General features: G+C 46.9%; 2 protein-coding genes across 3 annotated transcripts in view; one reads left to right on the top strand and one right to left on the bottom strand.

The window, feature by feature from the left end:
- The window catches only part of LOC122538501, a 45784-nt gene that overhangs the window by 26798 nt on the left and 6317 nt on the right, over positions 1-12669 (top strand). The window contains exon 3 of the mRNA XM_043672644.1: positions 758-884. Within this exon, the coding sequence (XP_043528579.1) occupies positions 758-884 (127 nt within the window). The remainder of the gene's footprint in view (positions 1-757; positions 885-12669) is intronic.
- LOC122538499 overlaps positions 1-12669 on the bottom strand; it is a 175760-nt gene that overhangs the window by 160987 nt on the left and 2104 nt on the right. The gene's annotated exons all lie outside the window — the stretch shown is intronic.

Here is a 12669-nt window from a genome sequence, read left to right as displayed (position 1 = left end):
AAGTTTCAAATAAACGTACGCGGAAGTCGGCAGAGATGGCAAAAGTATCAATTGTCCGTTTTATTAGTGAGCTTCTGAATATTCAACATGGGGCAAGACATGGGGGCTCTGCTCGCGTTAATAAGCAGGCCAGTTTTGTTACCGAATGTACATACGTCCGCGGTGAATATCTTGCAACTTCTATCGGATATATTCGGATTGAAATTTCTACCATCACGGATGGTAGAGAAACAGGCTGATACTTGTGAACGAGGGTGTACGTGCACGCGCTCGAAGCCTACTGCGCTCGTTCCTGGTCGACAGCACGCTCCGGGGCAACCTCGAGCAACGCTACGTGGGCTCGTTATGGTCTCTCCGGCTCGATAACGCTCGATCGGAACGACCCCGCCGTGAAATATGTAGCAATCACAGCACCGCGATGTGCACGACGAGGTGTGCGCGACCCCGTCGACGAAATGCCTGCGACGCGTACCGATTGAGACTTCAGTCGGCCTCTCAGAGAGTCCCCATCGGTGCCATCGGCGCGCTTACCTCTTCTCTCGCGACTGCTTCTTGGAAGCCTCTCCAGAGAAAAGATAAGACTCTTCACCGAGTGTAGTTACGAACGTTCTGTTTGCTCCTGCTCGCAACCGGTGGCACGTCAGAAGTTCGAGAAGCAAATCCGTTAAACCAAAGTACCGGTGTACAAGTAGAAGATACAGACATCGCGGGTTCGGAGGTTGGCTCTCTATCCTTATAAAATATTCATTACTTCCAGGTCATTGCGACTGTCGTCTTGGAAACGCGGCTGCTCGCTGCTGCTGCTCACAGCACGGGATTCGATCTGGCGCTATGTTGATTAAGCGGATGACAAGTGGCTGTGCTCGCGCGACTCTCGCTTTACGGTGAGTTTCTAGAATAGCTTAGATCCTGTCGTGATTCCTAGAGCGAGCGGAATAGACACGACTCGAGGAAACGGTGGTGTTTCGGTGTTAAGAAAAATTGTTCGCCTCCGTGTGAGTTCGAGGCGTGTACACGTGAAAGTGGATTTCTTCCAGCTCTGTTAAATCGACGTCGTCTTGATCGATAGCAGCAGCTCCGCAACTTCATCGAATATTCGAGCGAAACTTTTTCATGGCTTTTCGAACGAACCGCTGAATCGTGGTATTTCCTTTGGACATTCTTACGACTCTTTCTCTTCGATTGTTTACTAAATCGAAGAACTCGTGAGGAAACATACGATTTGATGAAATTTAGCATAAATGTAGTTTTAAAAAAATATTTCTTTTCATCGGCGATCGTCAATATTGAAAGGCTGAAAACCACCCTTAAAGTTTTTAGAAATTATCAAAGATACAATTTTGGTATAAATTGATGAAATTAGTGTTTTCTAACATCAAATTTAATTTTGCAAAAAAAACAATATATTAAAAAAGCTGTATTTTTCCCAAGCAAATCTTAATAAATTTTCTTGAATATTTGTTTATGAAAGCTATATATTTAAATACAAATTACGAATAAAATGGAAACTTGATTTTTGATTGTTTCAATATACTTTTTGAGAAATGCACGCTGATGAAAAATTTCGTCGTTCTCAGTGTAAATTGCGATTGGACTTCAATCGTATGCGTTACGTATCAAAGTCTGTTGTGGCCAAGGGAATGATAATGTTTACAGGATCAAAACTCAGAACCACCAGCATAGGTCATTGACCCGCGTCCCTGTTATGCTTACAAGTGTTTTTTAGAAACGGTTGGCATCGATTCTTCTATCGATGCTTTAATTTCACTGTTTCGAAGTCACCTACGACAAGACAAAACGACCCGTATTTTGAATGTGATTGGTTTCCAACGAAAGCAAGCTCGCTGGCTTGAATCTCTAAAATTTCCACCATGAATCATCGACGGGAGAATACCAAACGAATCCCCATCTCTGAATAAAGTGAAACTCTCATCGAACAAGTGAATTTTAGACAAGATTAATCTACAGTCCACTGTAATAAAATGAAATTCCTATTTCAGAATACCCAACGACAAAACTTTTCCCTTGCTTTTTCTCGAGTCTTCAATGGAATTCATAAACACGGCCTGAGCAAACATGAAGACGACGTGATGCAACATGAAGAATATATCTCGCTGTAGACGCGATCCGAGATCGCGACTACCGCATAACTGTTTCAACGCACGACGCGAGTTTCCGGCGCTTCGCGGTGGATCGACACTCCGTCGTTGGAAACACGGTAATTGCGATGTGAAAATGCTCGCGGAATAAATTTCGCGCCGCGCAGCGGCAAAAGAGTGTGGCCACCGCACGCGAGGAGCCGTTCATCGCGGCTGAACTTCGCTCTCGCGCCGAGAATCAAGCGAACGAGGAAGCGGACGTTGCTACGATCGAGCGATCGTTCTTCGAGAAAGGGTGGAGAGGGTAATGCATCGGGGCGTAAACAGCGCGTGCACGACTCGTGTTCGCGAAAATGATACGTGCGCGTCGAACGTACGGGAGGAGCGCGCGAAACGACTCGAGGTCGAGGAGAGAGAGAGATAGAGAGAGAGAGATGAGGTTCAATCGAGCGAGGCACGTCGATTTGTTTAGGTGAAATTACGCGGATGACCTTAACCCCGGATCGAGCCGGAAACAGTCGTACTGCTATAGTTCCCGTGCTCGGCGTCGACAGGCTCGCGGCGCATCGAACACGAGATTAACAACGTTCCTTCGCCCGCGGAATAACTATAAACGGCCCACGCAACCGTCCGTGACGTTCTGTCCGTGTATCGAGCTTCTAACTTCGTTCGAGCGACTGTCGCAAGGAAACTGCAGATTTCGTATAAATCAATTGGCGAAATTTCAATGACTAGGTGCGACAGATTTTCGATCACTGGAGGTCCTTCTAAACGGAACGAAGAGAAAGGAATTTTCATATTTCTTTGTTTGAATTTCTGTTGTACGAAGCGAGAAATCGTAGATCAAATGAGTAGGAATCAATGGTCTCTTGTTACGCGAACTAACTAAATAAACGGAGTTTTGCTGCGTGATAATTATAGCATGTCCGTGTTGCAACGTAACTAAATAAATAACTGTCGATCGCACGCTTCTCTTTCATAGTAATTGCTACATTTAACATTTTTTCCCTCGAAGAAAGAGCACACGTTTCTAAAATGCATCAGCGTGTATTATAAGCGGTACACGGCGGTTGAATAGAAAATCGTACCGTGAGCGCGGCGTACGGAACGTGTTAACCAGGGAACGAGCGATAATCGTCGGCGAACGAGCCGGTAGAACACATTGAATCGGTTAATGTGACAAGAAACAACGACGGGGCACAGTTATGCCAGCGATTTCACTGGCAATCCATCGCAAATTGGTGTGTAACGGGCGAGCGAACGACGCTGGTATCGCGGATAATTGCGAGGGGCCGGTTTATTTTTAATTGAATTGAACACGGGGACGCCTCTCTTTCTCTCTCTCTCTCTCTCTCTCTTTCTCTCTTTCTCTGCAAACATGGTTGTTTCCCGTTGGATAACAACGCCGCAAAAGGCGGCGTGCATCCATGATGCAAGAGAGCCGAGTGACTCGAGTTCAGAAGGCGGCCTGGCCTGGCTTCGACCTCGCTGGAATATAATCGAGCGGCGTGCTCCATTTCCCGCGAGATCGCGCCGCCGATGGTTACCGGACCGCTCGGCACCGACGCGCGATGGAACGGCGAGTGCAAGCGGTAACTACGCGAACCTCCGATCCTTTTACGAGACTCGGGTTTGCACGAGCTCTCTGGCTCTTCTAGTTCCATGGGTGGAGCGTGGTTCACGGGGTCGGGTCAAACAGACGACTGTGATCGGAGCCACGCTATCGGGGCGAGCCTCCGTACTTGCAAGATACCGCACGGTCGTCTGAAAACTTCGTTTCTTGTTTTTCAACTTTTCCAATTTAACATTCTGACGAAATTTTCTTTGGCCACGAAACAAGGAAACTCTGGAATCCAAAATGTTATCCATTTCAGATAATTACGATTACAACGTGCTAAAACAGTCAAAATTTCGAAAATCAGAGCGAAGCTATTTTTTTTAATTGGTAATTATAGAATTAGTAATTAAAGATGAATAAAGGGTTTAAATTAATAAACGCGTTTTGACTGTCCAAATATTTCAATTTCTGTACAAACAGGATTTATAGCAATTCGAACTTTAAAAAATGATTAAGAGTGATTGACATCAGACTTGTACTACATAAAAAATTTAAACAATTGTTAAGAAGAGCGTACAAATTTTAAGAGCAACCTTTAAATAAACACAGATTTTAGGAGATAGAAACCCGTGATATACGGATGCCTGAGTACACAATTACTCTTGAATCTCGAACCTAAAGCACTAACAATTTTTCAGTTATTTCCAATGATCTGACAAAAAGACATTTGGAATGAAAATTAATCAGCATTTAGTCTGCTAAAAATTTCAAAATAAAGAATTTCGAGAAAAATTTCGTCCTCACAAAAATTCAAGGTTACCTCTATTTTTTAAACCTCATTATATATTTTCGATTTGATAACGTCAAGACGAATTCGCACGGCCACATCTTGAATCTTGAAATAACGCTAGAATAATTTTCGCCACGAAAACGCAGTCTCCGGACTACTGTGCGCCGTGCTTCGCTGATCACGACAGATGAGAAGCTTGGAACAGATAACGTTCGAGTTTTTTCTACAAGGTTTATTACAACTCTTCCGTTATAAGTGGTTTGGAAAAATATTTATTGCATTTGATAAAGATAAGACAAAATTACGTGCGAAATTGCCATTGGTTGCCACCGTGTTACACTCCTCTTTGCGGGAGTTGCTAATTTGGTATTGTAATCGAGTGGAAAGGAGGATGAAGAGGACAAAGAAGAAAGGTAAAGGTGAAGGAAAGTGGGCTTTATTTAGGACCTGTTCAACAGTCAGGAAGCTAATCGAACGATCCTCTTTTAAATGCAGGCAATCGAGTGCAGGTAACCGTTTGAACAGAATCGGCAAAAAAGCCAAGGTAGTGACAATTATGAGAGGACAATTTGGGTTCGCAGAAAATCTACGCAAAGCGACGACGTATGAAAGCAAATTGTTGGCCAAAGGGTTTGCTGCGATTTCCCGTTAGATCGGCCATTTTACTTAAGCCATTCATTTCGCTTTCCACCGGAACATTCGCGGTGAGAAGAAACAAGAGTCGAACGAATCCCCTCGGGGTTTAATTGCGCGTGCACTCGCGCGCCGCTCTTCTCGACTCGGCTGATTCAGTCGCCATTTGCGATTGCTCAGCGAGCTTTGTTTAAAAACTTTTGTTCGCGGCGCGCGCACCAACAGCGCTCTAATCGCGTATCGCGTGCACCATCACGCTCGGGACTTTGCGCACAAAAGCTTCGGGACTTGTCTGTCAAAGCAGAGACGCCGAGAAAAATCCTATTAACCACCGGTAATGGGGTTCCCGTTAAGCCGATTGCGACGCCGATTAGACGCCGGTGTAAAATGACATGGCGGAGTAATTAGAATCGGTATAACGTATCTCGCGTCACGAATCTCCTTGCTGGTGATTCAGGTTCGTCGTTATCCAATTCTAGATACAGTTTCACCTTCGAACGTGCTTCGGAGTGACTCTGTGACTACTCGCGTGCGGTCGCGATTTCAAACGGGAACGCAACAATTAATTAGGCTTTGACGTGGATCCTGTGGCCGTGGAATTTGGATCGCGAAGAAACAGAAAAATTTCTCTTTTCCAAGAAACGGGAGGTTTCCACCAGCGTACACGTCGAACGAGCTGCGTATAAATAATTCAGTTGCGATTATTCGAGGAAACGAGTCGAGGAGCATCGAGAGCAATTACGAAAGGGAGAGGTAATTTGACGATAGCCGACTAGGAAATTAATAGAACGGTAAACAAGTCGTGGTCTACCCTCGATCGACGCGCGGACCCTCTTTCAAATTGCTGTCCGGCCGATAATCGGTGCTCCTTCGAGCGCAGACGCGCGATTTATAACTTCCATCTCAGGCCTTTTCCGAGAGAATCGTTGAATCTTGGTAATGTACTTGGTTCGTCCGTTCCACGTCGTGGTTCTGGATCCACGACTTCGGGCTTCGGTTCGGTCTCGCCGATCCCGTGGCGCCACAACGTTCAACCCGCGCTTAATAGTTTCCAGTTGGAGGAAGCCTTCGAGCCCCCTAGGCTTGGCGATAAATCGCGTTATGGGATTTATCAGAGTGGGATATTCGTTGGCGGAGTGGCCTTTGGCGAGTGGGAAACGTAGCGCGCGCGGACGAAACGAAACGCGAGGCAACGAAAGCGAGGGAAGAGAATAAGGGTGAGGAGAAGAGAGAAGAAGAGGAAGAGGAGGAGGAGGAGGAGGAAGAGGAGGAGGAGGAGGCGAGCGATCGAGAATTCAGAGAGCAGTCGGGTTTACCGACCGGAGCGCTCACTGACCCCTGACGGCTCCGGCACCAAAGCGGACGTCACGAGAAACCTTTACCTTCGTTACCTTGCTAGTATTTAAGGATCTTCCTTGGCGTGCCGTACGTACGGCCATGCAGGCATTTAGATCTTTATCCGATCCTCCCCGTCAGGAGCGGGTACTCCAGTGAACCTGAAACCTCCTCGAGAGCCATTATCGGTTCCAGAGGAGGTACTCGCCGCCCGCTCAATTGCCTGTGAATTTCTGCCTCTCTTCGTCCCGAAGTGTGCCGTAATAGGCAAGGGAACAGCGTTCGGACAAAGCTGCTCGAATATTCAACCGAGTTTCGTATTTCGTGGCTACCAACTCTCTCTCCTCGCTTCGTTAATCTAGCCAGTTTGTCTCTAGCTTCTGTCTCTGCCCGCGTCAAGTAATCGACGAGTTAATCGAATTCGCGCGAGTCTAAGCGTTCCTGGTCGCAACCCTCGGCAACGCGAAATTGCTCGGACGTAACACGCGTTTCGGGAACCGTTTTTAATCGAGCCAGCATGCGCCAGTTTCGCCCGTTATCTTGACTCATCACTTTTCTCTGAAGACTACCGAAACGATGCGATCGAGGACGGGGGAAGGAGACGGTTTCCGATGTTATTTATCAAATAGGGGCCTCTGGTCCGTTTCTTGCGATCAGATCGTCGTTTGATAACGGTACACACCAACGTGGAAGCACGCACGCGCGTTCGTTTCGCGCTTGTCTTCGGTTCATTTTTCACCCGTGGTCGCGGAATGTTCGATAGCTGCGCGATCGCGTACTCGCTTGCTTTTTCACCCGCCCTCGTACACCCGAGTAATGACAGAAAATTGCCGTAACGAGAGAGTATAATGTTTCCCGGCGAAATGTCAAGGATACCCCCTTGAGAATTTGTTCGTTCGTCGGCGTGTTTCGTGTGCACGCCGCGGAGAAAAAAAGATCCTCCTTTTAAAGCTCCTTTTAAAGCGCGGCAACACACGATTGCCACAGCGTGTTTCGTCATTTGGAACGTGTCAAATTGGATCGTAGCCGGCGTGATTTTGCATCGCCGTGCGTGGGCGTCCGCACTTACGAAAGAAAACCCTCTTTATAAAATTTTCGATACGAACCACCAAGTCTGAAGGATTTAGACTCGTTAGGAACGTTCGCTCCGAAACTCCTATCATAGACGCACAATAATTGCGATTGTTACGTTCGGCAAATCCGATTGAAAAGACTTTAGGTACGTCATTTGAAGCTATAGGCAGGCAGTAACAACTCTCGCAGCAGAAATCCGTGTACCGGTGGGTTTATCCATCTGGGCGTAGAGAGGTGCAACGTGTTCGACATCGTCGGTAAACGTCGATTGTATCCGCTGGAACATTCCCTCTAATTTTCACCGAGGATCAGATGTAATTCCTCCGGTTGGTTGGCTCGCGCGCGCTCTCTCGCCCCTCGAGGAATAGCTGTTAAAACTCGCATCGACCGTAGAGAATAGCCGCGCAGCGTTATGCATCATTTATTCAGCGGCCGAAGTGCGGCGTCCGAGGATGGGGCGCGCGTGTTCTCCCCCGAGGCTCGACAGACAGCCCGCAGAATGACACCGACGTTGTGGGACGTTGCGTTGGCTCGCGGGACTCCGCGATAGACTCGTGTCAAGGGCAGTAACCAGAGAATCGCATGCCATTTATCACCGCTCGCCGCAGACGTATTCTTAAGTGGATACCATTGTTCGAATACTTCCACGCAGATACCATCCGATGCGTCGATTGCCACGATGGAAAAACGCGGCTAGAAGCGTATCGCGTCTACGGGAACACGCGTACGTGCGAACCGTTTCAAGAAACTTCATTCGCGAGCCGCCAAGTTGTTCGCGGAATAGAAGACTATCCTAGTCGCACGGTCAAGTTTGACTTGCTTAATGTTCGATGATGAGAATATTGGTACGTTTGCGTCATTTTTATTGCAATGGACAATCACACTACGATGGAAACAGTCGATTCCCCATTCACGACAGAGACTACTCGCGTTCGAGGACGAAACTCTACGTTCGATAGCGTAGATTCACTTTGATTAACTTACACTCTTAGCCGCTGTTAAAAGTGTGTATGTAAATTGTGTCACAAGAAAGACGCGATTATACTCGTCAAACACAGAGTATGTACAGCTGTATGTTCTGAAATTGAATTATAGCGCAGGGAAGTAACATCTACGTTTTCTGATAAAGTAATAATTTTATTGTATAATAATTAATATTAATCACAAGAAAATATTTAGAAATGATGTACAAGGAACTAATCGAGTCTAGTTTCAAAATGTTCTAAAGTGTCTACGATTTACAAATACGTTTTATTTTCCACGGAATATTTAATTTCAGTAACGAATTATAATTACTTTTCTCGCATGACGAGTCATTACATAAAAAATTGCTATTTCTTTATGACGAGTATACTCATCCACAGCTAAGAGGTTGACAAAGTTTTACTGCAATGACGTAATACTTGTAACACCTTCTCACTGACAGTGGGCTTTTTTTATACAAGTTGGCTAGCAAATTCTAGCCAATCATTTTAAAGTACGGACCGTTTCTGATGTACATCGTCTCAAAAATGACAAGCTTGAACCATAAAACGATTGATGTCAAACGTTTCGACAAACAAACAGGTCAGCAGGAATAACAACAAGTGATCGCGACAGAGCAAAACGAACGTTGGGACTTGTTGCATGAAAAGCGGACAAGTCGTTGTCCTTAGTCGTGAATATCAAAAATAAGACAATAAATTTCTCTATGCTGATAAGGAACCTAGATCGTCCTTGGTCTAGAAGGTAGACGAGACTATGTGTAAATAATTTGAATACATTGCGATCGTCTCGGCAATGCACTAGAGTCAGAGATGCTTAACTACCGGCCCGCGAGCCCTTGATACCCCTACTTTCTCCATCGCTATTCCTTCCACTGCATCGATCTCTCTATTTACTTAATAGGGAAATCAACAGACTAAGAGAGTAGGGCTTATACACGACGAGGGAATTTCAATGTGTGGGAAGATTTTCGATGTAGCGGAGAGATCGATGTGTGAAGAGATCGATGCGATGGAGGGGATAGCTCTAGCGATCAAGAAAGTAGAGGTATCAAGGGCTCGCGGGCCGGTAGTTGAGCATCACCGCGACTAGAGAACGGCCCAAACAGGGGGGAGTACGCGTTCCATCGAACCGAGGGAAATCGACGGGTTTCCGGCGGGGCAAAGTGAAACGGAGCACGACAACGTTCGATCAACGTCGGAATCGGGTCCGCGCAGATCTGTAACTCGATTACGCAAACTAATGATAGACAGCGACGTAGCATTTACGGATTATTTCGAAGGTGCGCTCGCTGCGGGAAGATCCGAGAACCGGATAGCGAGGTGCCAAGTTTCATAAGCACGTCCTTGCTTATCGGTCTGTCCGTATCGGCCTGTAACCACGCGGGTTCCTCTCGCCTGCCGCCAACCCCCCGCTTCTATACGCTCGATAACGTACAGTACACACAATGAGCCGCGGAACGGCACGCTGGAAACCGTCTAAACGGCTTATCAGCCTTCATCGGGTAATATCGGTGCTTGAACCTGAACGTAATGGTTATGAGTAATAGCCAGAGATCGTGGCGGAGCGGCGCGGCGCGGAGCTGGGTCGGACCCGGTGAACCGTACACGGAATACGAGATTCAGATACAGGTACCAAACTTAACTTAACACGCCGCGGCCCGTTACGCATTATCCGGCTTGGCCAGTGCTCTCTGCCACTGATTTGTCTATTGTGCCGCCACGACGATTGTTCGTGCCCGATCCCGAATTCGAGTCTGTTCCGGGCGAAATGCAAAATCAGCAAACAATGCCTGTCTGTACCGGTCTGTACCAGTTACGTAAGGCTCTCTAGTCCACTTATCGTTTGAGAGTCCGATATTGTTTAGGAGATCCATCGACCGTACGGATGGATCGATCAACTGTCCAATACCCGGATGTTTCTTTTAGTAAATCAATTTCTTTCTTCTTTTTTTTTTTTTGCTCCTTGAGGAACGATGATCTGTGAATCGACCTGTTGATCGCCCGTTTTATCCCGGGCATTTATTATTCGATAAACGAGCAATACATGCCTTTTAATCTACTTTAAAGCGATTTCCTACTGCCGTTTGTCTACGTATTTTGTAATTTCGATTGCACATTATGCACACGGTACAGTGGGATCAGACCGCTTTCAGCGCTCTGCCTGAAACGAAAATACGTTGGGTAAACGCCAGTTTCCCGGATCGAGTGCATCGATCTCAGCGGCTACTTTCGCATTTCACGGTTTCGTTTCTCAGGTCGGCCGTGCAGAAATTACACGTTAGGACGACGACGAACCTTCCGATCGTTTCTCTTACTCTTGGATTAATCGAACGGCGAGACCGGCGGCAAGCAGAGTGGCCACTCTACTCAAATGTTCGTCGATTTAAAGCTCATTAGCATGATTTACATAAACGGAAGTTCCATTAAAACGAGCCTAACGGTCGGCCGAGCCGACTTACTTTTCCCTAATCGCGGCACATCGGAGTCTCGATCGGTGCCTCGCCTGCCTCGTTCGATTTCTCACGTTCTCGCTGATAAGATCGCGATAAAATGCACGCGCAACAGGCTCGCAGCAAGTGTATTCGTTCACGTGACCTCGCGTTCGATAAATAAAGTCGGTAGCGGGGTATTTATCGACGCGGATGCACGCGAATACGCGACGAGCATGAGCGCCAAAAAAGAAAATCTACAAAAATTCGCGAGCTCTTTGCGTCTTTGAATCAAATTTTTCTTTGTTAAAAAAAAAAAAAAAAAAAAAAATCACTGAAAAGCGTGAATGAATGAATGAATGAATGAATGAATAACCGTGCGGCTGCGACGACTGAAACAAACGTGAAGGAAACTGAATCTCTGAAACGCGTACGATAGATTTCCACTTCGTAAGCGTAAATGTCATTGAATAACAAAGTTTACCTAGAAGATCTGCGAAGAAGGAAGAACAAGAGAGTGCTCTTATTTCGATAAGAGGTAACTGTTACCCGGGGAGATTCAAGTCGTGCTCGACTATGGTATTATACTACCAAATGACTCGATTAAAATGCACCCCCGACGAATCTACATATCCTCTGGAACAACAAAAATGCATTCATCCCCGGATCACCGGTGAAGAGAAAGAAAGAAAAAAAAGGAGAGAGAGAGAGAGAGAGGACAGCATTGTCGAAAGGGGATGGCGAATAAAGTCCGTGGAGTTTTATCGGATGGATCGATAGAAGCGATAAATATGCGCGTATGCGGTTGATTGGACGAAGCGCGACTGCGATCGGTCGTCGCGATGACCAGACAAACGCGAGCCAAGGGGAAAAGAGGCCGAGAGGCGGAGGGTGGAGGGATCCGAAGAAAGAGAAGGCGATTCATTAGTCGTACAACACGGAAGTGTTCGAACCGCACGGTTCCTCGACGTGTGTCGGCTCCGGCGGCCGATGTACGTACGTACATACGTACGTACGTACGTACGTATGTATGTGCGCGCGCGAGAGAGAGTGCTCTGTTCGTGCGTGGCACGCGTGTGTGCGTGGCTGGAGGAGGCTGCAGGGCCAAAGTCGGCTGTGGACCCGGCGGAGGGCCTTATTATGCGCGACGGGGGCCCCCTGGACGAGGCGAACTCGACGTTTCGGTCGATCCGGCTCAACATTAAAACACGGAATATATTGCGGTAATTCTTTCTGTTCGACTCTGCCGGTCGAGGATCGTGTATCGGCAGAGCCACCGCTTGCTCTTCCTCTTTCCTTAAGCGGATGGCATATCAGAAGGACACTTCTCGACGAGTCTACGTAGACTCTAGCGCGGGTCCAGACGTTCCAACGACAAGAAAACGCTGCTATCCGGATCCGTCCCCTGTTAGCTACAATTTCAAAGTTGTCCTCGCTTACGTATGTCCTCGCTTCGAAACCTCGGTACTTTCGCGATATGTCATGCCGGTTCTTCCTGTTTTTTTTTTTTTTTTTTTTTTCTTTCTGTTTGCGACCGAGTATCTTCTTGATTCATCGATACTCTATCAAAGACTTCTTCGCGAGCAGAGGAGCAACTTTGTGAAGAATTTTCTTCACGCGTCCGTAACAATGTGCACGATTTAGAGGCTCGTTCGCTCGCCAGAATTTCGTTCGCTACACCGTTTGCTCTGTTAGATCGGCCGGTAGAGATTAATAAGAACATCGCGATCGTCTAGTTCGGCGACGGTGGAATTTATTTGGAACA

This window comes from Frieseomelitta varia, unplaced genomic scaffold (genome assembly GCF_011392965.1).
Source record: "Frieseomelitta varia isolate USP_RPSP 00005682 unplaced genomic scaffold, Fvar_1.2 scaffold_165, whole genome shotgun sequence".
Classification (NCBI taxonomy): Eukaryota; Metazoa; Arthropoda; class Insecta; order Hymenoptera; family Apidae; genus Frieseomelitta; species Frieseomelitta varia.
The sequence above is the reverse complement of the archived record's forward strand: the minus strand, read 5'-3'. Positions and strand labels throughout refer to the sequence as shown.